We start from the raw sequence: 27,322 nt of genomic DNA on the forward strand, positions 1-27,322 counted from the left end.
CGTCCGTGAGCAGCCGTGTGGTTACCCGTTAACGAGGGGGGAAGGCGGTCACGGGTCTTCCTATCCCGGCCGGCTGCAAGGCCTCCCGCCGGGAAACGCTGATTCACAGCAGGGAGAGAGGCGGGAGGCCCGCACCCTGCACACCTGGCACGGTGGCGGGAGGAGAAACAAACACGGAAGCGTTTGTGTTTTAACGCTACAGGTGTGTTCGTAAATTACAGCCGAGGATTTGGGAGGGGATACCCCAGGAAAAATACCCTATTTTTCATACAGTGGTTGTCTGAATCGTATCGTTTAACTGCAACCGGGAGTTTCCTCACCAGCTAGAAAGGGAGAGGTGTTAAATCCTCGTAAAATAAGACTTTTTCCACCAAAGTATCTTGTTATGAAACAAAGCCACCCAAATTTACTCTCTCACAACATCAGTTCCTTGATTTTCCCCTCATTCCTACCTAAAATGCCTTTTTATAGGCTACAATAAAACCTCAGTGAAAACACTGATTGAAGTCTTCATGAAACAAAAAATATTTAAATCCACTAATTTTTTCATTTCCAAGTCACCTTTCAGGTAATGTTCCTTTGCATCACGTTTAATTTAGTCCTATTTTCCATCTGAAAGGGAAATGCAACTTCTTCTACACAGATAACTGAATTACTGAATTAAAATATATCAAAATAAGCAGATGAGATCACAGATCAGCCATGTACTTTCTGGACAGAAATGTCTAAACTAGTCATGTTACATGAGAAATGCACTTGGGTTCTGTGGGCATCCACAAAATCAATGTGTGCCACATGCTGTTGTAGCCACATGTATGTTTTAGCAAGCCAGTGGTCATAAACCCCTAAATTTTAGAGTCTGAAGATGAAGTTCCAGACTTGGGCACACTTTATTGACCTCCAATACATCAACTCATATGCAGACTGCATGCACGACAGAGAGCTCAACATGAGCCGGCTTCAGTGTGCGCTTGCAGCCCAGAAAGCCAACCAGATCCTTGGGTGCATTAAAAGGAGTGTGACCAGCAGGTCGAAGGAGGTGATCCTGCCCCTCTACTTTGCTCTCGTGAGACCTCACCTGGAGTACTGTGTGCAGTTCTGGTGTCCCCAACATAAAAAGGACATGGATCTGTTGGAACAAGTCCAGAGGAGGGCCACGAGAATGGTCAGGGGACTGAAGCACCTCCCGTATGAAGATCGGCTGAGAAAGTTGGGGCTGTTCAGCCTGGAGAAGAGAAGGCTGTGCATGGCAGCCTTCCAGTATCTGAAGGGGGCCTATAGAGATGCTGGGGATGGACTCTTCATTAGGGACTGTAGTGACAGGACAAAGGGTTAATGGGTTAAAACTTAAACAGGGGAAGTTTAGATTGGATATAAGGAAGAAATTCTTTACTGTTAGGGTGGTGAGGCTTACTTCCAGGTTGCCCAAGAAGTTGTAAATGCTCCATCCCTTGGCGGTGTTCAGCGCTAGGTTGGACAGAGTCTTGGGTGACATCCCTGCCTGTGCCTGGGGGGTAGGAACTGGATGATGTCCTTTCCAACCCAGCCCATTCTGTGATTCTATGATTCTATGATAATATTCACCAAGCAGAACACATGTTGAGGATTCAGGTAATGAAGCAGAAATTAATAAATTATAAAAATGATGAACAAACATGCATTTGAATTCACTCAACTGAACGTGCCTTTCAGGATTAGGAAAAGTAATTTCCATTAACTGCTGTAGACTTCAGTTGATAGAATCATAGAATAGTTAGGGTTAGAAAGGACCTTAAGATCATCAAGTTCCAGCCCCCTGCCATGGGCAGGGACACCTTGCTCTAAACCGTATCACCCAAGGCCTCGTCCAACCTGGTCTTGAACACTGCCAGGGATGGAGCATTCACAACCTCCCTGGGCAACCTATTCCAGTGCCTCACCGCCCTAACAGGAAAGAATTCCCTCCTTATATCCAATCTAAACTTCCCCTGCTTCAGTTTTAACCCATTACCCCTTGTCCTATCACTACAGTCCCTAATGAAGAGTCCACCCCCAGCATCCCTGTATGCCCCCTTCAGATACTGGAAGGCTGTGATGAGGTCTCCGCGCAGCCTTCTCTTCTCCAGGCTGAACAGCCCCAACTTTCTCAGCCTGTCTTCATACGGGAGGTGCTCCAGTCCCTGGATCATCCTCGTGGCCCTCCTCTGGACTTGTTCCAACAATTCCATGTCCTTTTTATGTTGAGGACACCACAACTGCACACAATACTCCAGCTGAGGTCTCACGAGAGCAGAGTAAAGGGGCAGGATTACCTCCTTCCACCTCCTGATCACACTCCTTTTGATGCAGCCCAGGATACGGTTGGCTTTCTGGGCTGCGACTGCACACTGAAGCTGGCTCATGTTCATTTTCTCATCGACCAGCACCCCCAAGTCCTTCTCCGCAGGGCTGCTCTGAATCTCTTCTCTGCCCAGCCTGTAGCTGTGCCTGGGATTGCTCCGACCCAGGTGTAGGACCTTGCACTTGGCATGGTTAAACTTCATGAGGTTGGCATCAGCCCACCTCACAAGCGTGTCAAGGTCCCTCTGGATGGCATTCCTTCCCTCCAGCGTATCAACCGAACCACACAGCTTGGTGTCATCGGCAAACTTGCTGAGGGCGCACTCAATCCCACTGTCCATGTCAGCGACAAAGATGTTAAACAAGACCGGTCCCAACACCGATCCCTGAGGGACACCACTCGTTACTGGTCTCCAGCTGGACATTGAGCCATTGACCACAACTCTTTGTGTGCGGCCATCCAGCCAGTTCTTTATCCACCGAGTGGTCCATTCATCAAATTGATGTCTCTCCAATTTAGAGACAAGGATGTCGTGTGGGACAGTGTCGAACGCTTTACACAAATCCAGGTAGATGACATCAACTGCTCTACCGCTGTCCATCAGTTCTGTAGCCCCATCATAGAAGGCCACCAAATTGGTCAGGCAGGATTTCCCCTTAGTGAAGCCATGCTGGCTGTCACCAAGCACCTTGTTGTTTTTCATGTGCCTTAGCATGCCTTCCAGGAGAATCTGCTCCAAGATTTTGCCAGGCACAGAGGTGAGACTGACTGGTCTGTAATTCCCCGGGTCATCCATTTTCCCTTCTTGAAAATGGGGGTTATATTTCCCTTTTTCCAGTCATCAGGAACTTCACCTGACTGCCATGATTTTTCAAATATGATGGCCAGCGGCTTAGCAACTTCATTCGCCAGCTCCTTCAGGACCCGCGGATGGATTTCATCAGGACCCATGGACTTGTGCACGTTCAGGTTTTTAAGATGGTCTCGAACCAGTTCCTCTCCTACAGTGGGCCCAAGGTCTTCATTCTCACAGTCCCTGCCTCTGCCTTCCAAGACTTGGGTGGTGCGGTCAGAGCCTTTGCTAGAGAAGACTGAGGCAAAGAAGTCATTCAGAACCTCAGCCTTCTCCAAATCCTGTGTAGCTAGTTCTCCTGAGAGCTTCCTGAGGGGGCCTACATTCTCCCTAGTCTCTTTTTTATTTGCTGTGTACCTGTAGAATCCCTTCCTGTTATCCTTAACATCCCTAGCCAAGTTTAATTCTAACTGGGCCTTAGCTTTCCTAACCTGGTCCCTAGCTTCCTGGACAACATCCCTGTATTCTTCCCAGGCCGCCTGTCCTTGCTTCCACCTTTTATAAGCCTCTTTCTTCATTTGAATTTTCCTCAGGCCCTCCTGCCGCACTTCCTTGTAGTTGGGATGCAACACTCCTGAGCTTGTAGCAGGTGATCCTTGAAGATCAACCAAGAGTCTTGAGCCCCCCTGCCCTCTAGGGCTATATTCCATGGAAACTTACTAAGCAGGTTCCTGAAGAGGCCAAAGTCTGCTCTCTTGAAGTCTAGGGCAGTGAGCTTGCTGCACGCTCTTCTCACTGTCCTAAGGATCTCAAATTCGACCATCTCATGATCAGTGCATCCAAGGCTGCCCTGGAGTGCCACATTTCCAATGAGCCCTTCCCTGTTGGTGAGCACAAGGTCAAGCATGGCACCTCTCCTTGTTGTTTCCTCTATTACTTGCAGAAGGAAGTTGTCTTCCACACAATCAAGGAACTTCCTGGATTGCTTGTGCCAGGCTGTACCGTCATTCCAACAGATGTCAGGGTGGTTGAAATCACCCATGAGAACAAGGGCCTGCAAGCATGAGGCTTTTCCTATCTGTCTATAGAGTGCTTCATCTGCAGGTTCCTCTTGATCAGGTGGTCTGTAACAGATCCCCACAGTAATGTCTCCCATTGCTGTTTTCCCTTTAACCCTGACCCACAAACTCTCTCTTAACTGCTCACCAGTCCCCAGACAGAGTTCCATACTCTCCAGCCTATCCCTAACATAAAGGGCAACTCCCCCTTCCTGCCTGCCAGGCCTGTCTTTTCTAAAGAGCCTGTAACCTTCCATTCCAACACTCCAGTCATAGGAGCCATCCCACCATGTTTCTGCGATGCCTATTATATCATATCCCTGTAGACGTGCACACATCTCTAATTCCTCTTGTTTGTTCCCCACGCTACAGGCGTTTGTATAGAGGCATCTGAGCCGAGCTCCAAATGAAGCCGGCTCCTTGGCTGGAGCAGCTGGAATATCTCTGCATTGCTCTGAGCATTTATTATAGGTGCTGGCAACTGACTGGGTGTGTTGGGCTGGAATGATGCCCCCTCCCCCAACACATCTAGTTTAAGCCTCCTTGACAAGTCTGGCAAGCCTCCTACCAAAGCTGCTGCTCTTTTGTCAGACCAGCTCCACCAGCCCCCAGTAGACCTGGCCTACAAACTTGGGTCCCATGTTCAAGACACCCAGACCCCTGACTATGACACCACCCTTTTAACCATTTATTAACCTGGCTAATCCTCCTGACTTTTTTTAGGTCCTCTCCTGTATCCTGGAGAATAGATGAAAAGACTATCTGAGCTCCAGAGCTCCTAACCGCCTCTCCCAGGGCTCTGTAGTCCTGATGTTTTACTTAAGCTACCAGTTCACCCCATACCTTTATATGATTCTTCAAAAAACATTATCAGGTCATATAATGAGATAACCTGGTTCAAAACATAATTAGAAGAAAAATTAGAACAATTTTCTTGTTTCATATGGTTTTTATATGCATGTAAGATTTCTCATTTTATATGCTCTCTTAAATTAATACCTATGCTGTAACTTGCTGCATATCATTTTAGAAACAGGGGTTTCAAAATCTTTACTTGCACATTAATCTGCATTCTACTGTGTCCTAACAAAGGTTTGCACCAATGATCTGGGCAGCTTCTGGAGGCCTGATCTGTCATTTTTTTTAAAGCATAATTTTGAGAAACAGATGGACATTGAACCTTTAAACACCAAGGGTGAGAGTCCTGACCATTTAAATCATTTAGCAATTTGCTACTGGCTTCAGGAGAGCCAGGACCTTTCAGACTGCTTCAGAAAACCTCATCTTTCCAATTGTTTCATCTTAGATACCTAAAAATAAACCCTAAAAAATAACTTTTGAGTTAGAACTTTCAACCTTAGAAGCCCCAATAGAGCACTGAAAATTAATCTACTGGAAAATTGATCCTAAATTCTAGATCTATGGATCCAGAAGCTTTGAAAGCCAGACACTTGGCACTCAAATTTGAAATACTGGCCTTTCCTTGCATGAAACACACAGCAAGAGTTTCAACATGCAATGCATATTTATTTGTGGTTGGCTGATTGATACCTGAACCCTCGGGTTCTTTCACTTAACTGTAATTTAAGAATTAACTAATTGCTCCAATTTCTGCAATATGTGCAAGGCCAACATTCTCAACATGTCAGGATTTGTTTTCAATTCAGAGCAATATAACAAAATTGAATGTTTTATGGTGATCTCTAGACATTTTAGAAGGAAACTTCAGCCTGTATCACAGGTACATAAATACAGTACTTAGCTTCTCAGTAATGCTTAAAAAGCCTAATTCTAGTTAATGAGAGGTCTTCCCAGGACAAACAGGGTTCCTTCTTTCCATGCAGCTTTCTTCAGGAAAGATCTTCACAACCCCTAGGGTAAAGCAAACATCAGGAACTGGACGATGTTGCAGAAGGACTGGGTAACTCCACAACCTCCATAACAAGTTGAGAGGTTGCTCCAAAATACCATGTAAAACAGGACAGGTGTTAGCAAGCAGCCTCTAGGCTATACCTGCCTTTTAATAGCATATGCAGGCTATAAAGAGGAGCAATCAAAAGATATTACTGAACTGGCTTTGAACTAGCTAGCACCGGAATAGGAAACTGTATCGTTGCATTAGAGCACTACTGCAGTCTGGCTAATTATTCACGTTCAGAGGTTAACAATTAGACTTAGGAAGTAAGGCTGATTAGGCTAGAAGCTGTACACATTAACACAGTGTTTCTGTGACCCAGCCTACGTGTTTCTGCATGGAAGCATGATGAGCCATTTAGCCGTATTGGTTCATTCACAACCAGCTCAGATCTTGGACCTTCATTGTACAACACTCCTAGAGAATTATGACAAATTCTGACTCAGAGGATACAGTTCACAATTATCTGAGATAGTGCTGAGAGCCACTGCTTTTTCAGGTAAAGTAAATGAAACAGATTTGGGAGAGTTGGATAATGTATATACACTATAGGGAAATGGAGGAATGACTGCTTCCAATATTCCTGGAAAGGCAGTAAGTATTTTGTCATCTAATCGGGACATAGTACAACTTTAAAAACCCCTAACGTAAGCTTTTAAAATGTGTGATATAGGATAAAAACCTTCATAATGCCTTTTATACAGCTTTCATATTACAGGTTAAAAAAAATCATTCCAGTGCAAATTCTGTTTCTTGCCAACAGATTTCAGTCGTGTTATTAGCATTTGAACTGAAATGTAGGCATGACTGTTTTCAAGACTGGTTTCTGATTTTTGGTTTGCTTTCAACCTGTACTTGCTTCAAACCCAGAAGTGTGTTTATACATATATACATATGTGTGTATGTGTATCAGGTATGTACACAGAGATGTGCATTTCACCTTTAAACTAGTAGCCACCTCTTCTTCAGTAGAGAATATTATAGCTCATTACAACAAGAAACTACAAAGATAACTGATAGTAAGTTAGTTGAAAAGCACTTATCTAAGTTACCACGGAACCTGGCATTCATAAGCAATATATTAAGACCATGCGATCAAATCAAATTTTAACTCATTAAAAATAAAAGAGAAGTCTTAGCAGCATAACACTTACCATTTAGCTTAGCAAGAAGTCTGACATCAGCCACCATTAGGCCCTTTCCTTGGTTAAGTACGTTCCTGCTTTCGGAGATCCCATGTATATCCTGAGCTACGCTCTCCTCCAGTTAGGCAGTTCAGGATGTGAAATGACCTAGCTGTAAGATGAGGGGAAGAGTCTACTGCACCTCTGCAGGATATTGCTGGAAATGTTATAATTAGTCACTTAAAATTTGACATTGCTTCCATTATCAGAGATTACAACTGGCCTAAGGCCTAGAAGTAATTAAAGTATTACCGTTCATGATGGTACATTTTTTATTTAAATATTTATTTTTTTTTAATTGAAAATATTTTTATTCTTTTAGTCACATCCTTAAAAAGGTCAGTCTCAGGGTGGTGGTGCTGGGAATCAAACTAATACAATAAAAAAGTCTGACTAAAGAGACTCAAGAACACATAAAAGACATATTTAAGCAATTCTGACACACAGCAAAGGCTTTGTGATAGACTAGATTGTTCCAGTATCCTTGGAAATCATTACCATTTTATGGAAGATGATGACAACTTATTTTTAGCTTAGAAAAGTTATTGTTACATTTAGCTGTTTTGCCCATCAGTGACTAATTAAGGCAGGCTTTAAAAAGAAAGCTGCCTGACTTTATTTTTAGACTGAATCCACATCATTGCAGTGATTACAAGTTATGTACTTTGCTAATTCTGTTCACTTCTCAACAGAATTCGAGTTTACAAGCGTACCTACGGATATTACCTTGGCAGAAAAAGTCTGTGTGATTAATGTGGAGTGGCAAAAAAACTGTCTGGCACTCCCTGTGGTACACTTTCTAAAGAGCAAAGCAGCTTAGCTTTCCATTGCCACAAAAATCAGCAGGACCTAACAAATTACTTCCAAATATCTCTTTCTCAGCGTGAGGTGCCATTAATCCTTTTCTCCTCTAGCCAGCAGTCTCTCCATCATATTAAAATTGGACTTTTACTCCACAAAGAAAATGAAATGTTCCAAACTCCATAAGTATTACCTCTTTTTGCTTCAAAACCAAAAGAATTTTGGTCCCTCCCCCCTTTTACACATGTATTTCTCCCATCACCAGTACTTTAAGTGCTCTAATTTAAAAAAATACTGATGTTTCTAAGGCTTCCATGTGATGTAATCATTACTTCACAGCTCAGAAAACAGTTTGAGACAGAAGAATAGGTGTCTTCACACTTCAGATTGTGCTGTCTTCTCCAGACTTCCTCTGTCTCCTAGAAGCTGGCTATTTAACCATCACCAGCAGCAGGCAAAGGGTTTGTATCAGAGCATCTGACTAAAGGCTGACTTCCACTGGGTTCCTGTTTCAACTGTTAGGCAAAATAAACTCACAGTTTTACTCTGAGTACTGATTTCTTTGGATTTATTTTTTTATAAAGCAGGAAACTCTATTAGTTACACCACACCACCTCTGCTTCCAGGCAAAAGGAAAACTGTACATAGCACAGCCTCTGCCACTGCTTAGTGTGTTCTAATGTTTTCTCCTATCTCTGATTTTTTGTGTTAAGAATGGTACCCCCCATCTTTCCAGTCTGTACTGAAACACATTTCATACATGAAGAGAAAAGTATGTTTCTTCTTTTTCTCTTGTCTCAGCAAGCAAAACAGAAAGACATCACCAGTGACTGGATAACAGAACTAAAAGGTTACTCAAACCAGCTTACAGGGAGAAAACGAGAACTTCCATCTGCTTGTATGAAATATCCTGTATTCACTCTTTTTGCCTGTACTATAGCCAAGAGCACATCTTTCTGTGCCATATGTAGCAGAAGAAATGTGGTGTCAATCAGCACCAACTATCAATATTGTAAGTACCAAGAAGCTCTTATTTCACAGGAATTTGCTTTTTTCCCCATGAAGCAAGACTATCACATGGTAACTCAGCACATCTTTTTCATAATAAACAACTGCATCCCAAGCTGGAGCCTCAACAATTACAAAATACCAAGGAAGACCCATGAATCATGATATCAAAAGCTGCTTTTCAACTCCATCTGCTTGAATACTATGCATCCGCCCATTTTCCTTGCACATACTTTCAGATTTATATCACAATGTAATCATAAATGCCAAGGGTTTGCTACTTTAATTTCTGATATCTCCAGTTCACCTAACCAGTATTCTCTGTTCTCCCACCAAGCCCATCCATGCACATTTCCTTACATTAAAAGAACATGGAGCTGTATCTAATATGCAGTTACGTACAGCTATGGTGAATTGCAATAGCCACCATTTTTAATTACTGTATTATCTACAGGCATAAAGATTATTAGTTTTAAGATAATAACCAAAGACTTGAATAGTAACTGCTTTCCACATTGACTACTTAGCAGCTTTCAAGCAGAGTGTATGGGTTGACATACTGTATCAATATTGAAAGATGGAGAGTCTGTCATGATATTAATTCAAGCTGTAACAAAATGAATAGTGGATGAATGTGTAGCTAAGGATCAGAACCACTCATTTTCAGACTTGAAGTATTTTACTATCGTCTGACTTTGAATTATGATCAGAAACACAAATGTATATGCAGTTGTGAAAAATGTGCCTTAACACTTGAACGTGATCAGTATCCTGGTTTACTAGCTGATCTCATTAAAGGAGTTGTGGCAATTCATCAAGCGGTTTTCCATTACAACAGACTGTAAGGTTCAGTTAACAGGTATCAGTAGTTACAACACACCCAGCCGAAACCCGTTTTCTGGCCGTGACAGCCGCCTGCTGGCAAGGGAAAGAACAAGCAGTGTAACAATACCAACACGTTTCTGCTGTGATCAATCAGATCTTATTTCAGTGGGTGAGGTATGAGTTATACAAATTTGCAACCGAGGCAGCCAAGGATCCCCCGATTGTCCTGCCTTCCATACAATTGCAGGGCCTGAATTCTCTCCTTTAAAAGATTTTACCTCTGTGGTTTAATTTCATGTGTCCTTCCCTTGTTATTTTTAATCCTCATGAGAAAGTGGACATCCACATTGCAGAATACCACACCTGTGCATGAAAAAGCTGTCAAAGGATCAGTCTTGAAGGAAACTCAAGAATAATTCACATACCCAAGTTAAGTCTCTCCCTCCTGCTAATCACTTTAGAAGAACAGGAATTGCTAAATAAATCAGCAATGGGTATGATAACAATGTGTATAGAATACATATCCCACTAAGCAAATCAATTACTTTACTATGTCTCCCTCTCACACTGATAGCTACAACCCCATTTATCATTCTTATTTGTTCCAAGTGAGATTCTGATCAGACACAAATTGCAGTTTCCAAATAACCTAAGTTTAGCAAAACTAAACTTTCAAGTTAATTCAAAGAAACAAAAATAGAGAAACAACTTGTATAAAAAAAGTTTATTTCTGTGATACCATATTTTTGAAGACCTATTTAACTAAGTCTGAAGACCAGTTCTTTGGGCTTCGAAGGCAGATAAAATCTAGCAAGTAGCCAAGTGAATCCTAGTAAGTCTCTCCCTTTGAGAAAAGGTGAGATGTGAAGGTAAGGATATACATAATTTCTTAAGACTCTTATTTTCCCTCCCTAACACACTCATCTTCTAGAAGCCAGGGCTTTTTCCCATTGGATTTACCACTACCTACGGTAGTGTTCTCTTTATGTTCAGATCTCCCCAGTTGAAACCGAAATGCACAGAACACGAGGGTTCAGTTGTGCTGCTACTACCTTTTGTCTCTGAAAAGAAGCTAGTCACCATTTCCTATGATCTCTTCTAAAGCTAAATAATTGCACCGTTTTCAGCACCAAGTAAAAGAAATTGACTGAGTTTGAAGACTCAAGTGTCCCTCTGGATTGGAACACATACACCACTGAGGCAGGTGACAAAAATAGATCCAAACACAAATACATTATGGGGAAAAAAATTCTTTTGAGCATTCAGAAGCTTTAGTCTGTGTTCATGAAGGAGAAACTTCTAAAATACGCTATGGTAACACAATCAATACTAGAGATTTCAGTTTAGGGCAGCATCCAGTTCTCGTGATTAGAGCAAAACCACAATTAAAGCAGTCAATTAAATGCCCTCCAAGCTTGTCTGCTACTATATTCCTTCCTGCAGGACTGTGATTCATGACCTATATTATTTCCACCTACGAAGTCAGGTCATCATTTTACTGGGAGAAAAGTTTGAGGGGTGAATTTTTCCCCAGAACATCAATTTACGCTTAAAATAGGTAACATAACATTTTTCACCATTTTGGAGAATATAACTCACTAAGAGCAGCGACAGACGGTTTAGTCCCATGTTTTCAGTCTGCAGACTGAACAAATAGCTTTTTCACATTCATCAAACATTGCCCCTTTCATTTTAATGATACAAAACATTAAGATAAACCGATTTCATTTGTTTAAAGCCTTAGTTTTAAATTTTATTTAGAACTATATTTTAAAACCATTTTGTAAACATCTCAAACTGTAAAACTTTAGTAGAAATGAAAACATAACATGTTTCTAGCAGGTTCAAGTTTCAAAACATTAGAACATATTGAAAACAAGAAGTTGTTTAAGGGTAATGAGTTCAACTGCATACAATTTAACCAGCAATCCAGACAAACTACCACAAGTATAGAATATGAAATACCATCAGAGAATATGGAAGATTCATGTAAGTACATTTTTAAGAAGGAACTGTCTGTATTTAAGATTTTAGTTTCACCTGCCTGGAAAATAATTATCTCTGCATGCATAGATGTAACAGTTAGCTTTTGCATTACTAACACTGCACTGCCTCTTCCATGGGTTACGCTGCTGCCTAGCAGAGAATACAAATTCATCCCAGAAACAAAAAGGACACTGAATTTGATTTCTAATACAGCTGTGGTTTTTCACTCCTGTAGGTAACAATGAAATTTGAACATAACATTAATGAAACCAAGTCCTAGGCCATAACCAGCAATCCCAAGATCTTCACTGTTACAAATAATTTATTTCATCCCTAGCAATGACTTTTATAACAAGTCTGTTTTGTTTTCCCTATTACTTGCTCTCTAGATGAGTCACCCCTCCATGAAGTCTGACATTAGGATAACATCTTTTTCCTCTACACAGTGCACCACCTTTTTGTTCTAGAGCATGTGAAAGTGTTAGCTTCAAAGCACAGCAAGGACTATTCAAATACCAACATTATTACACTGGGCAGTGTAACACTGCCTACACCTATATAATGCTTGTACGATGCTTTGAAGATATAAAAGCTTGATTGCTCACTAGTAACAGTACTGACCTAATACCAAACCCGTACTAATTCCTTCTGAAGTGCAGAAGTCATTCAGACTTACACTATGTAAAACATTAGTCAACCTACATGGGAGCTAAAAGAGATAAATCAATTATTTTGAAACAAGGAAGAAACCATCTCAAAAGTATTACAAAAATTAACCACATGAACATTCAGCCTGAAAATTAAATGTAATCTTTACATAATTTACTATGCCTCTTCTAAATCTTCACCCCAGGTACATAAAAGTGTAGTAGCTGTTTACATTTAAAAGTGGGGAAAAAAACCACCAGGTTGTAGCAGTACTGTCAATTCCTTACTTAAACATTTAGGATAGAAGCCTTCATGTTGTATCCCGGTAATTGACATGACAATAAATCACAGACATGAAGAATTAAAAATTAAACATCCCCTACCCCAACACATTCAGGAGCATCATCTGCTACATATTCCTGCCCTTGGTTATTTGAGTTTATTTATGCTAGACTCATCCACACAGCAAAATCCACACTTATTTATGAGTGATTGATGCACGGGATATGGCACATCCAATTGCATTCACTATCGAATCATATTGCTGCAAAACCTCCACTCCCCAAGTACTGGCTCAGTTGCATTATAGCACAGTACCACAGCAAAGAACAGCCTCCAATTCAAGCATTCACTGGATTTGTTCTTTCCAGGATTGTACATACTCTTGCATATTTGGTGCCCCACGTACTCGAGAACTGGGATAACGACTTCTAGTACCATTATTATATTCTCAAAATTTCTGATTTTTGTGGCTATGATTGTGTAGAACCAAAAAGAAAAAAGCTCAGTTAAATCTGGGGGAGAAAAAAAAAAGATTACTCAAGCTCAGCACAAACATCTTTTGGAGGAGAATCTATCATGCCCGATTGCCAGCAAACCTTAACTGGTGTACTATGAGCTTCACTGACTCCTTTTCATCAGTTATACCCAGCATACTTGACTCACAGGTGGCACATTCACAGAGTAGACTTTCAGCAAGCCCCAGGGATCAAAAGAGCTAGCCTGTCTGATTTATCTGCAAGCAAAATCAATCTTAACACTGGCCAGTATCCCACTGACGTGCTCCCATTGTGTGAGCTGCAAAGTAAAACTTCTCCATCTTAGATTAATAGTGTAATACTGAAAACTAAATTTAACCACAGCACTCAACCTTTAATATGACACTCCTCCCTCCTCTTTTGAGCATGGTTTACATGAAATCACAACACAACACTGGAAGGCTAAAATGAGGTGTACACTCCAGAGTTAGGGTTTTGCTGTTCACAGTCATTAAATCACTTTATGCCCTTGACTTGGCACTGTTTCAAAATCATTACCAGATCAGCACAGGCATTATTATACAGAGTCCTCATCAATGGAGGTACCATACCAAATCTTAACAGCTCCATTTGTAAGTGTGGCTTTCAGACTTCTTCCATTCTTGCAGGAATTCCTTCCCCACCTTTCAATACCAAACTCAACTAGATGCTTTTAAATAGAGAAATCCAAATACCAATTTAAGTATTTGATATTCAGAATCCTTCCTTTAAAAGCATCTCAGCGTAGTAAGTACAACTATAGTCAGTACCCGCAATGTCACGCACACATGCACTTTATTAAAGTAACAGAAAAGAAAGGCTTTGCAATAAAGTCACTTAATGAAAACGCTCTGAAACAGACTGTCAAAATAACTATGGAAAACCCACAGATAATCTCACCCACCCAACAGTTAAGAAACAAACACATCCTTATGCATATGCATTTCATTTGAGACAAAGTAACAACACGGGTCACTAACCAAACTTTACACTCTATGTATCTGGTGTATCAAAAAACAACCCCAGTGGCACCACAAGTTCAGAAATCTCGTCTTCACTGAACAGCTGGTACATGGTAGGAAAGTAATACAAGACTTGTAGTTTGTTGAGAGATCAGTGAAGATTGTCTCCCATTTACTTCTCATACTTGGGGTGGAATGGCTGAATAAGTAGTCTCTGAACAAGACTATCTGCATGACATTAATTCAACATGAGACTAACAAATACTCTTATTTCCACACCCTGACTGGGGTCCTTCACTTTGTGAAACTATTTCAGTAAGTTCTATTTGGTCTACAGCGGCTTTGTCCAACATTTCAAGTTGAGAAGGTCAGGTTATGAAAATGCATATATACAAAAGGCAATTCCCAAGAGGAAAGAGAGCAGGTCAAGCCCAGAAATGCTGTTTGCAAGCATGAACCCCAGTGAACAGCAATGCGATCCCCCAGCACTTGGGTTGTAAAGACTTTGGTCACAAGAAGTGTTCAGTGGGTCTAAGTAAGCCGAGTTTAGGTAATCTTAACAGTTTTCTTTATAAATACAATGAAGACAGACTATTCATTAAATATAAAAGCAATTTTATAAAAACACATCAGAATTTTATTGCTTGAAGAATACAGCATATGAAAAAGCACAAGAATGTCCAAAAGAAAGGTCACAAGGATCCAAACATATTACACCATACATACCAGATGCAGTAAAATGTTAACCTGAATTCTGCATCAGAAAAGAAAGGTGTGAAAATATATCTAGTAGTATTTAAAAGGAAAATACTCATTTAAAATAGAAAGTGTGAAGGTGTTACAGTACAAGTTAGAAAAACCAACACTGCACATTAACATTGTATCACTAGACTAGATTTTCTACCTTTGGTACTTAAACCTTTACAGAAAACCACTTCCTCAGATGAACCTTGCCAAATGCATTTCATAAAGTAGCCATGAAAGGTTTTTTGTTTTGTTTTTCCTGTTTAAACATAAGCGTTCAAACCAATACTTTTCTGAATTTCCACTGAATTAATGCATTTAAGTGTTCACATTTATACAATATGCAATTCTATTTATCTCAAATTTAAACAAGAAGTCACTATGTGGCTGAGATGCGAACATGCCAAATGTACTTTGTTCAGATCTCCATGTAAAAATGGGCACATCATTTTCTGTTTGCATTCTTATATAAACAGACTGCTGCAGCCCTTCTCAAGAATTCCAACTAGAGCAACTTGCTGAGGACACCAGTTAATGAAACAATCCACATCATTAGAGAGCTATCGGATCATCTACAGCAGCATGCAAGTGGCTTTTCTAGTCTGCTCAGATTAGTGTACCAGAAGATATGCCAGTATTACTTCAAGTAACACATTAAAACTCAGCAATGGACACTACTGTGCTTTATTCCAACACAAAGAACAGCTGCTCATCCATTAATCAACAGAAGTTTCAAATCAACTATCAAAAGGACTACTATATCATTTCTGTTCCATGTATTGTTGATCTCTCAGGGAACAGTTTAATCAAAAACCTGGACTTACCTATGCACCAATTTGAAGGAAGAAAATGTTATCTTTCAACAAGATATTTTAGTAATCCAGTGGCAATCTAGTCTGGAGAAAGTTAGTGTTACGCTGACAACAATGACTAATCAAGGTTAAATAAATTCCCTCTTTTATAGTAAGCATGCTCTTAGCTTCAGCTTTTGCCATCTTAGGCTTGAATATTTAAATCGTTCCCAGTTATACCAGTGGAACTAAACCCATTTTGTTTTGCCAAGTTCCAGCTTTACATTTCAACAATATGAACAGCTCTGGACTACAAAATATCATCAACAATGGTTAACATTAAACTGGAGTGAAATAATAGAAGAGTTAGTTCTTCAAACCAGTCAGTCTTTGAAGTGAAATACTCAGTTAGGACTGTCAAAGGATGTCATAATAAAACCATGGGTTTATTTTTTTCCACCCCTATACAAAAAAAATGACTGAATTTGTACAACTCCTATTAAACATACCTTTTCCTAACTTGGTGAAAATGTATCGTTTTCAAATTTTAACAAGTGTGGTATTTGAGCATATATAATATTTATTGCCATATACATCCTCATTTTAAAAAGTAAGAATTCAGACTTTACTATGCTGAACTCTGCTTTTTTTTCCCATTAAGAGGTTATTGGCTACTGTACCACTCCCCCCACCCCCCAAACCAGTTAAAAATTCTAAGATTTTATGGTTTAGTTAAAAGGGAAGAAATTCAAATGTGGATTTAGAGCTTTTTGTATAAATCTCACTATATTTTATAAACGTTTATTGTAACACTGTTTATTGATCAAATAAATGCCGCAATGCTATCTAAAATTTCCATATACACCATTAAAAATCCAAAGTTGATATGATACTGAACCTTAAATCTTCAAGAGTTCAAAAAGAGACAGTTTATACATGTACAGCACACCACAGCAGACACCCCTAGAATACCAAATGCCAGTCCATGATGCATACAAACTTACAGGTAAGCATTCATTTCACTGTTTTCATTGTGCAGGAAAAAGTATTCCTTAGCAAAGACGAATTCAGCTGGTGAACTTCAGATGTCATCTTCATCGTCTTCATCCTGAGAGGATCCTGCCTGATTGGATGCACTGGCTGAGGCAGCAGCAAGCTGTGCCTGTTGAGCTGCTTGTTGCATCTGTAGCCATTCCTGCTGCGCCAGTTCTGCTTGCTGTTGTCTAGCCTAGAGACATGAATTTAATTGTTAAGTCCAAACATAGCTTGTGAAGAATCGTTTGGGCACCTTACCTTAGAAAACAGTTTCATCCATACCTACAGATTTCTTTTGTATAATTTTTATTTATTTTACTTATAAAAACACATCTAGAAGTGTTATTATTTGTTTAGTATTTGTACCAAGATGTTTAGCTCTATTCTCTCTTCTTTCTGAAGAGGCCACTATTCAGACATTTACAGTTACAAAAAACAAGAGGCATGAGCTAGTGTACTTAGAGTCCATCATAAGGACTGTGCTGAGCCACTTCCTAATGGAAAAATTAAGTGAGGCAAAGGAATGGAAATTTTAGGGTTTGATTTCAAGGGATCTTAAGATTTAATCACATTTCAGAGATGAGAACAGCCCTACTTCGTTGATTACAGATACTAAAATTTGCAATTATGAAATCATCCTATTGCACCACAAAGGCACACATTATTACAAAAAACACAGAAGAAAGACATTATCTTGCTTTGCTAAGCAATCTTCGAAAAACAGAGCAATGCAAGGTCTTCTCAAATTCAGGTATGTAGACTGAGGAAAGCTTTGCTACAGAAAGGTACAGTCCTTTACTGAAAGGTACAAGATGCTCTAACAACATGACCTCTCATTTTCCTATCCAGGATTTTCACTTGGTTTTCAGCAACTATTGTTGATTTCAACAGTTTACTAGTCAATTGTGTTCAAGGTAGAACTTCAACTTCTGAGTCAACGTCTGAGTGAACATTCCATTTTGAGTGAATGTTCTATTCTGAAAACTAAAATTTGAGTGAATTTTCTATTTTGTCTGAAAAAGTTAATTAAAAATCTTTAGTCTTCTACTTTTACAAGTCATCACAAAGATTGCAATGATTCCTTTCTAATCCCATTGCACTCACTGATTTTTTTTTCCAAGCATCAACAATGTCACAGTTTTGTGAATTTCAAGATGCCAAAAGATGATGCTTTGGAAAGTGATCAAAACCAGTTTATCTACTTGGCCAAATGAAAAAGGAGTCTTTCCTTATTTTAAGGGCCATGTTTCCTCAGTCTGTTCTAGCATTAAAAGAAAAAACTTTTGCAGAGGTATAAATCTCTTCTCAATGAACACTTTCCAGTATTTCAAAATTTAAGTGGCAGTGAAGTTACAAAGTTTGAAAAACAACTGAAGACATTGTAAGGTTTCCAACAAAAGAAGACAACAGCATCTGCAAACATAGAATCAGCATAAATATTTATCGCACACAATGTAACAGTAGGGCTCCCCATTGACCCTGCTACAGTGAAGTTTACTGCACACTCAATGAGGTGACTGATACACATACATGAACCAGGAATCAGAGGCTCAGCACTTCACACTGGATGGATCGTCTTGTCAGTGCCCACCCTCACTACCATATTTATAGTTGTATCAGCCATTTCAAAAATGGGAAGAAAGGTAATAAACCCCAAACCATTCAGCTCTATTGATGAAGAAGTCTTATAACCACCTGGCAAACTTAACTCATTTATTGCCCAGATGAACCTTAGTGAGGAAGCCTCGTAAAACCCCCAATTCTGTTAAGGGCCTAATCTTGCACAGAAACTTACAGACCTGCATGAACAAAGGGATAAGCCATTCCTGACTTCAAATATTTACAATCATCCAATCTACAGGCATCAAACATTCATAACATTAACAGCAAGTATTTTAAAGCTACAGCAAGAAGTCAGTATTAGTGGCATGTTCCAGACTATTAACAAGATGGCACAAATAAACAAACAGGCACTTGTGTAACTGTTTTTAAGAATAATTATACTACCTCCAACATCATAATACAATTGGTACTGCTGAAAAACAAGGCTGACATTGCTAAGGGAAAAACATTCAAATTCCCAAGAATTATAAAAAAAATATTATTCATACAATCTTGGATGCATTGCCTTAATTTAAACATTAAGGCACAATATTATAGAATTTTAAAAGACCATACCTGAAGGGGTCATTCCTTAGATAAAGCGTGGCTTGCTTTAGGGTGGCCATGGATTCAGCATTTATGTTTTTACTTAGTACTCTCGTACTACCCTTAACACACTTTATTTTTGCTACTTTTTTATTTGGTATACAATGCTAAATCCTTCAAACAAATTAGAAAGCCAAAAAAAAAGGTATTAAACTATTATTTGCAACACTCTCCCTTAATCCAGAAGCAGCATATTAGTCTTTCTAATGTTAGTACAGTCAAACTAAAGTTAGGCATAAACAAATTTATCATAAGTAGTTCACTGCACACAGACAATAGCTGTGTGGTAGGCTGAAATTTTAAATGCCTTAAAATGCATCATGTAATTAAGATTAAAGTAGTTGGCATGCTGTAATATGAAAAACAAGCTATTAATTGTTTCAGCAAGATAAAAGTATAGTGAAGAGGGGAGAAGGACACAGTGATCAGACATTACACACAATGGAACAAGCATTTTCAGCAGAGAAAATTAAGCAAGCACATTGAGAAAGTAAGCTTCATGCCTTGGGTAAATGGAAAGAGAAACCCAAGATAATTTTCACATCACTTAGAGGATGATGGTCTTGTTAAACTAACAGAATAATAGAAAGATGGTGTAGAAATATAATTAAAAATAAAATCAGCTTTATAAACTTGGAGGTCTTCACAAACTATCTAGGAAAGCTGAGAAGGGAGAGGCTGGGATGACAGAGAATGTGTGTGTGTCTCTCTGTTTGCACAGTATTTGCAGGAAAATGCTTTTCCTATGCCTGAATTGCCTCTAAAAAATTATGCATGAATTCACTCAATTAGAGTCTTGCCAAGAGTAAAGGAAGATGAGAAAGGACAACTTAGAAATTTTGGACAGTTAAATGTTTCTTTCAAAGCCTAAGAAATAACATTTGTGCACTGATGGCCAGAAACAAAAAAAGATTTTTTTACTTTTTGATGCATCAAAAGCAGTCATTTCCTAGAGCACCAGCTGTTGTTCTTTTATTTCCTCAGCCAAGTAATTCCTAACATATTATCTCCAGTAGAATGCAAATACGTAAGAGCAGAAAAAAAAATCCATGCTTTTTAAACCTAGTTTATAAAAAATTTGTTTGCATACCAAGTCAAGTGCTGTATGTCAAATAACAGAAGTAACAACTAGCACCATCTTATTTGTTGATTTCCCTCAATTCAAATAGGCCAAGGTCAATAGCATCATAGATGTCACAGCAATTGACAAGGAAGGGGATACTTCTTGAGGTGTGCACATATTTTTTGTGGCCCTAGATCTCCAGCATTAATAATTCCAACCTCACCAGTACAAGTATTCACTTCTTGTGAAGTATAATAGAAGCTTCACTTACTTTTGCAAACAATTCCTGTTGCTGCCTTAGAAGTTCTTCTTCCGGAATGCCGAGGTTCTCCAAGCGTGAACTGGCCTTTCTTCTCTTTAGTGCTACTGTTTTGCATTCTTGCAAGACTTCTTTGACTTCACTGATATATGAGCCAAACCCCAAACTTTCTAGTGCTAGAAAGAAAGAAAGAGAACACACTGTTTATCTTTTACAAAGTTTTTGATAATAGGTATAAATTTCTCCACTTAAGACATTTCTTCGTTTTAAAAAAAGTAATTACTTGTCTATCATCTGGTGACAGAAATCTGTGCTCATAAGAAGATCTGACATATATTCCCTCCCTGTCTCTTCTATGCCATTTAAGGGTCCATGTTTTCAGGCTAGAAAAATTAAGGCTGCAGAGCAGCCTGCACTTGCAGAGGATTCATGGCTTTCCAATACATTAGAATAAGCATTCTTCTTCAAAAGGCATCTTTCTCCCATCTTCTCCATACCAGAATCAAGCAGAACCTGTTCAGCTAAGTAGTCCTCCCTATCTGAATTGTTAACCTTCGGTCTCTCAAGGACTCTACCTTTCCAGTTCTAAGTCTTCAGTAGAAGGTATATTAGCAACCAGTAACAGAGCAGAGGCAAAATGGTCACAGATCCTTCATTTAGGCAGAAATATTACCTTAGACCTATGAATTTTAGCTTTTGTCTGTTAACATTTAAGTTTGTCTTTCAAGCGCCAAGAAACTAAAAATGCATCATTTACACATGTGAAGTTATACAGAATTATGTATGAGCTCTTTAATGTTTTATTTCTCAACATAAACCATTCTATTTATCTTCATGTGAAAACATATTCAGAAACTAAAATCTTGCACTTTTATCTGCCCAAAGAAATCTGAAATGCAGCTATATCCTGCAACAACAGGCTTTCTGAAGAATGCACAAGTAACAGGAAGGATTATAAAAACCCAAGTGTGACAAAAAGCACACATTTCCTGATGAAGTTACGATATGCCTCCAGACACACACCCCTAAGTGGAACTTATTACAGAATAAACACAAATTATACTAGAAACAGATTAAAGTCTCAGTTTAATAAACCACCTGGTTAATTTCCAGTATTTACATAAATCAGTTTCCTTCACAGAATGACATTTGTTTTAATCTTTATCTTACTTTATTTCACCTTTACATCACAAGCTATTCAAGAAACAGTACTAAAATAAACTGCACAACAGCAGTCAACAACTTGTTATAAACAAGCTCTTGGCTAAACTACAACTATATTCTAAAATTAATTTTGTAAGCAACATTTTCATATGCATAATTACAGCAGCATGCCACTGTATCATACAACTAAACAATAACCCAAAGGCAGTCACTAGGTTTTCAGCTTCCAACTTGTTGTCAAGGAGACAATTAATACACTGTCTTCAACAGGGCATTACAGTACAGCTCTCTAGTCATGCAAGACCACCATTCCTTTAGCAGATAACATTTGGCAAATGAACTTACATAATACCTATTTCTTAAGAAAAACAAAGTTAAAAGACAGACTGATGTAGAGATAATGAAATTACTCCAGAGACAGTATATGCCAGTTCAGACTCAGCCCACACACAGACACTGTTCAATTAGCCCACAGTTTCTATGAACCCAGGGCAGAGATTTACCAAAAACCTTTAGCAACTCGATTAATCCAGCCTCAGAAGACAGAAGGCAAATCCACATCTCATCCAGAACTGGTTTTCTAAGCAATCTATGTTTAAGAACTCATGCAATTTTAACATGTAAACAGCATATACAGTAGACTAAAGTAATATCTTCTTTAATCACGGTATAAAATTTTAAGAACCCTTAAAATTTTAAGAAAAGTATAAAATTTTTAAGACTCTAGTCTAACTTCACAAAGACAAACCAACCATCATAGCAAAAACACATAGGTGTTCATCAAAAGAACATTCTCAGTGATTAGGTTTGTCAATCTGCTGCATCAGAATACGAAAGATGGCCTAATCTGCAGTCAACAGCAATACGTGTTTTTAAGGAAATTCTAAATGGCCCTTAAAAGAAAGTAAATTAACGCAAAGGATTTGAACAGTTATGTACTGAATATAGCACACACACAAAATCCTAAAGAAAGCATGTGACATAATCAAGCCAGATCTGCACAACTGTTCATCATAATAAAGCTATGAAGATCCATATAGGCACCACAGGTCTAGTGCATTATCATTCTGCTGGCTGTGAAACGACTTACAAAACTTACTATCTTCTTGAAGCACATCAAGGCTTTACAGAACACATGCACAGAGTAAGTATCAACCCCTTTATACCAGCACAGTGCTAAAATGTGGGACAAGTCACTGCTACTTTAGCAGAGCTACTGTTAGTACCCTAATAGCTCATGAAAAGAAGGTACAGGATTTGCCATCAATCCACAGCCTACCTTACTGCACAACAGGTCTGTGTAGACCAAGTAACTAAACTAATCAAGTCCATTAAAATGTCAATTTAACATATCACCGTTTTCAGAATTCAATTTCTCATAAAAAAAGCCTGCTTTGTCATGGCTCACATAACTACCAAATGAGGCTATTTTCTGTTCCAGGATGGAAGGATATTCATTTGCTTATTAGAACCTCAGATTCACAGCTGGGTTCAACAATAAACACGAAGACTCTCTCCACTTAGGACTATTACACAGCCTTGATGCTTTTCGGCACTCTCCAGGGAAGCTGCTTTGTATTTTATTGCTAGCAGTGAGTGCTTGGCAAAGTCTGAGTATATCTACCAAATCAGATCTCTCATGGGATGCAAGAAGCCTCTGCTTTTCTTTCCATGTGCTGTTGACAGCACTGTGCCAGTGAAGTGTTTGTGCTACCACACAATGAAACACAGCAGCGACTTAGTCTATCTGAAGCATAACCCAGTGGCAACGGGAAAGAGTTCTAGCTCAGCACATGGTCACACAATCATTTTAACAGCGCAGGAAAGGAAGAAGTGTCTTAATCACCACTGCTGCCAAACACTTAAGTACAGTGACCAAGTGCAGTTTCACACTGTCTCTAATGCAGTCCAATGGAAGGGTGTCACCAACTGCAGTGCCTCTTTCCCCTTCCTCCTTCCCAGTGAAAAACCCTTCCTGCTCCTCGCTTCCAATCTAGTAACCTCTTGTTTACAGAAACAGTCAGATCGGCAAACTCATCTGACAGAAACCTGTGCTTCCTCCCTTGATTCTCAAAGTCAGTTGTATCAGCAATTGCTAGATCCAGCTCTAAGGAAGGCACAAAAGGATTCCTCTTGGCAGCATGCTGTGTTTAGACTGGACCAGGTGTGAGGCCATTAGCCTCATCCTACTTCTAAATGAACTGGTTTAAGCATTCAAAAGGAACAAGGTATCTGGATGACCACAACAAACATATTTCAATTACCTAATTAGTTAGCATCCTTATCCAGAGCTACATTAAGAGGCAGTCAAAGCTGCAAGTATCTAGAATGTATGAAGATGGATAAAAATGCTGAAATAGTACACCTGTATACACATTTTCACTGTTTCCAAACTGAGCCATCTAAACCCTCCTACCTCAACAAAGGGATCACCTGACAACTAGCCAGCGTCTGGAAGAAGCCAGTAGCCCACACATCTTGCTAAGAAGAACAGCAGAAAATCCAAAACCAACTCCTATCTCTGGAGCATTACAAAAAAGTTTTCCTTAGCAATATTTGACTAAAAAGTACAGATCTAATTTGGAACTTTTTCCTAACTCTAAAATCTTGTAACACAAAGACACAAAGCCCCGTAACATACTTAGTTTGAGACCACCTGCTGATGACACATGCACACCCAAGTGTGACTACGCAAAACCACACATTTTAGTTTTGTTTTCAAAACCATCCAGACTAACCCCAGGGCAGAAGTAGGTAAAATCTTTACTAAAGATCACCACTAGTGGGCAAAAAATACTGTCATTCATTATTGCAACCCTAACTATTTTATGATTCTATGATATTCCACAACCTTAATAGGTCATGTCTTGTCCGATGTTAAGAACTGAACTCAAATGTTCTCATGGTCACTTGAAGAAACTATCCATCTACTAAGTATGCTTACACATGCAAGCACAAGTTTTACTCTATACATCCTGAGCTTCTGTGATGCAGTTGTGCTCCTGAACTTCCAGATTTACATGTATTTATTAATACTAAAGTTCATACATACCACGTATTTTCTTCTGCCGTTCATAATCCAGTCAAGTACTTAAATTCTTGTGGTGAGCAAGCTGATACAATCTCAAGGAATCGTTTTGCTTGGTTCAACCAGATAATCCCAAAAAAACAAATTACAAAAAGCCCACTTTTTCAACTAACCTGATACCATCACAGTCCTGAAAAACAGCTCAGCTGTACTGCAAATACTGCTGTTGGTATCTCCACTAGACAGCACAGTACTTTCCACTATTACTGCTACAAATCTGTTTGCAGCAGACACTGGTATCAACAACCTTTTGCTTTAGCAACAACGCGAATGATTCCTGACAAAACATGTCTGCTGCAGACTTAAGGATGAGCAATGAAAGTCTCTGTTTGTAGCAGAATTTAAAGAACAGCAAATGAGACACAGACTGACCTCGCCTTTTACTGAAGCAAGGGGAAAAAGTCAACAGCAGATGCGATGGCATCAGTCACATCAGTCTACAACAGATACAAATACTCAGTACTACAAGGATAGCCCTAGAGAAATCTGCTTTTTATAGGATCCAGACAGGACTACTCTGGATTAAAGGCTGGGCCCCACAAACTGAGCCACGCATCTTTTGTCAGCCTCCAATTAGAAAGACATTTAACACATTCAGGATCCTAAAACACGCTATGAAAGAACTGTGCAGAACCACTCGTTCTGAAGCTGACCTCGTTTCACAGGTACGAAAAGGGCGAATGGACTTGGTAACTTCACCCAGAGCATCACAGACTTCTCCGGAGCACAGGACGAGGGCTGGTCCTGGGCACGCTCCGCAGCCGGTCTCATCACACAAAGACAACCTCCCCTTGCAACGCGACTGACAAGACACGCTCTACCTCCAGACCGTTACGAGATCCCCCCGCCTTTTGTACTGTACAGAGATGAACACCAAAACACAGCGGAAGCAGCCGCTCGAGGACGGACAAGAGCGGCTCGCAGCCCGCAGACCCGCGGGGGGCACAGCCCCTACCTTGGATGACATGCTCCGGAGAGATGGTTTTCTTCTCCGATTTGTTGCAGATCTCGTTGGCCTCGGAGGAGATGAGGTGGATGAATTCAGTGCAGCAGTTCACCACCAGCTCGCGGGCATCGTTGGCCACGCGGACGTTGGGGAGCGTTTCTTTGATCATCTTGTTGATGGCAGCCCTGGGGATGGTGAGGTCGTCGTCGTTGCCCGACGACGAGGCCATCCTGGCTGCCGCTAGCTCCCGCGCTCACGGGCTCCCCCTCAGACGCCGCGCGGGCCTCCAGCGCGGGGGGGGGGGTTGGGGGGTGGGAGGCGGGCGGAGCGGGCGCTGACGACGGAGGGAGGGAGGGAAGGAATGAGGGAAGAAGGGAGGAAGGGCGAGCGGGGCCGGCGGGATGCGGGACCAAGAAGGGGCTGCTCGGGCTCAGGGCTCGCTCGGCAGCGGCGCCTGCGACTGCCGCCTCCACCACATCCTTTGGGCGCTGGGGCCGCCGCCTTATGAACGGCTGTGGGAAAGGCGAGCCGCTAAATCACCCCTGTACAGCGCAGCAAGGCTCGACCCGGCTCCCCCGGCAGCGGTGGCAGCGTCCGGCCCGGTGGTGCGGACGGCCGCGAGGCGGAAACGGTCTGACTACGGGCTCGACCTGCGAGAGACGTCGCTTCCGCCGGAAGCGGGGACGCGCTTCCGCCGCTTCAGCACTACCGCCCCGGTAGGGCCGGAAGGGCTGACAGCAGCACGTGCGGGTGACAGTGGCAATGGCGACGGGCTGGGCAGCGCACTGGGTCACCCCCCCGGCTAGGCCTCCCTCTCGCTTCTGCAGGAGCAGCCGCCTCACAGCCCCGGCAAGCGCCTCGCCTGCGGTTTACCCAGGAGTGACAGGCGTTGGTTTGGGTTCACCAAGGCTTCACCTATGGAGTGGTGTTTGCTGTTTTCACCTAATTGGTAAACAGTACTGTGAGGGTTTTACGGAGCAAAATGAACCAAAGCACACGGGCATTTGTGGAAGGCCCGGTAAAACCTGCAGTCCTGGTGCTACGTTGCTGCTTTGTACTGAGACAAGGAGGCACAAAAGCACAAAATGTAATCAATTCTAAGTAACAAGTTTGATGGCTTTGTAATGGAAAATAACTGAGGTGCTTGAAGGCAGGTGACATAGTTGTAGGTCCTTAGGACCTTAGTACAGAAAGTGTAAAACAGACAGAAAAACAGGACCTGGAGATGGGGTGGAAGTAGTTAAACTAACTGATAAGTAGGACAGGATGATTTGCTATTTCTGTAAAGTTTATTAAGCTGGTGCTTCAAAGAATACCAGAAGTTATGAAGATTGTTGGAAAAAGTAAACGACTCTCAAAAGACCACCACCGCATCTTTGTGTGCATGCGGGAAACTTTCTGGACAATTATGTAATTCATGTGTAGCCTCATAAATATGTATATATGCCCAGTGACTATATAAGGATGGCCTGCATGGCAGTACAGTGACACACATTAGGAGGAGCTATCCCCCGTATCTCCTGGTGCCGCAATAAAGAATACCTGCTTGTCAACTTGAAAACGTTGGCAAGTTTGTTCCTGGAGTTTTCTCCGAATCAGTACTGGAAAGACAAAAAAACCAGTAGCACAGCCCAAGCCGAAGCTGCAGGCTGGAGACAGACATGCAGGTGTGATACTGATGTGCTCCTGCTCTTGCCCAAGCCATAACCGTGCACTGAACCCTAACC

At 40.6% G+C, this 27,322-nt stretch overlaps 1 protein-coding gene across 1 annotated transcript; it reads right to left on the reverse strand.

Annotated features, from left to right (window-relative positions):
• Nucleotides 1-14,895: 14,895 nt before the first annotated feature.
• Nucleotides 14,896-26,350, reverse strand: DR1 (down-regulator of transcription 1). The gene is made up of 3 exons (XM_061379294.1): nt 25,605-26,350; nt 20,410-20,573; nt 14,896-17,060 (listed from the first exon to the last, which is right to left on the reverse strand). Exons 1-3 carry the CDS (start codon nt 25,822-25,824, stop codon nt 16,914-16,916), a joined length of 531 nt encoding a protein of 176 aa, XP_061235278.1. The 5' UTR covers nt 25,825-26,350; the 3' UTR covers nt 14,896-16,913.
• Between the last annotated feature and the right edge of the window lie 972 nt (nt 26,351-27,322).

This window comes from Neopsephotus bourkii, unplaced genomic scaffold (genome assembly GCF_033783945.1).
Source record: "Neopsephotus bourkii isolate Nb327-2 ecotype Australia unplaced genomic scaffold, CSIRO-AGI_Nbou_v1 NB_1768, whole genome shotgun sequence".
NCBI classification, from domain to species: Eukaryota; Metazoa; Chordata; class Aves; order Psittaciformes; family Psittacidae; genus Neopsephotus; species Neopsephotus bourkii.

What these genes read in the sequence shown, in the direction of transcription:
- DR1 (XM_061379294.1), bottom strand. Translation starts at nt 25,824, where the DNA reads ATGGCCTCGTCGTCGGGCAACGACGACGACCTCACCATCCCCAGGGCT. An exon ending in TCCGGAGCATGTCATCCAAG is followed by an intron (nt 20,574 to 25,604) that starts GTAGGGGCTGTG and finishes CTTTCTTTCTAG; the next exon opens with CACTAGAAAGTTTGGGGTTT. An exon ending in AACAGGAATTGTTTGCAAAA is followed by an intron (nt 17,061 to 20,409) that starts GTAAGTGAAGCT and finishes TCATGTCTCTAG; the next exon opens with GCTAGACAACAGCAAGCAGA.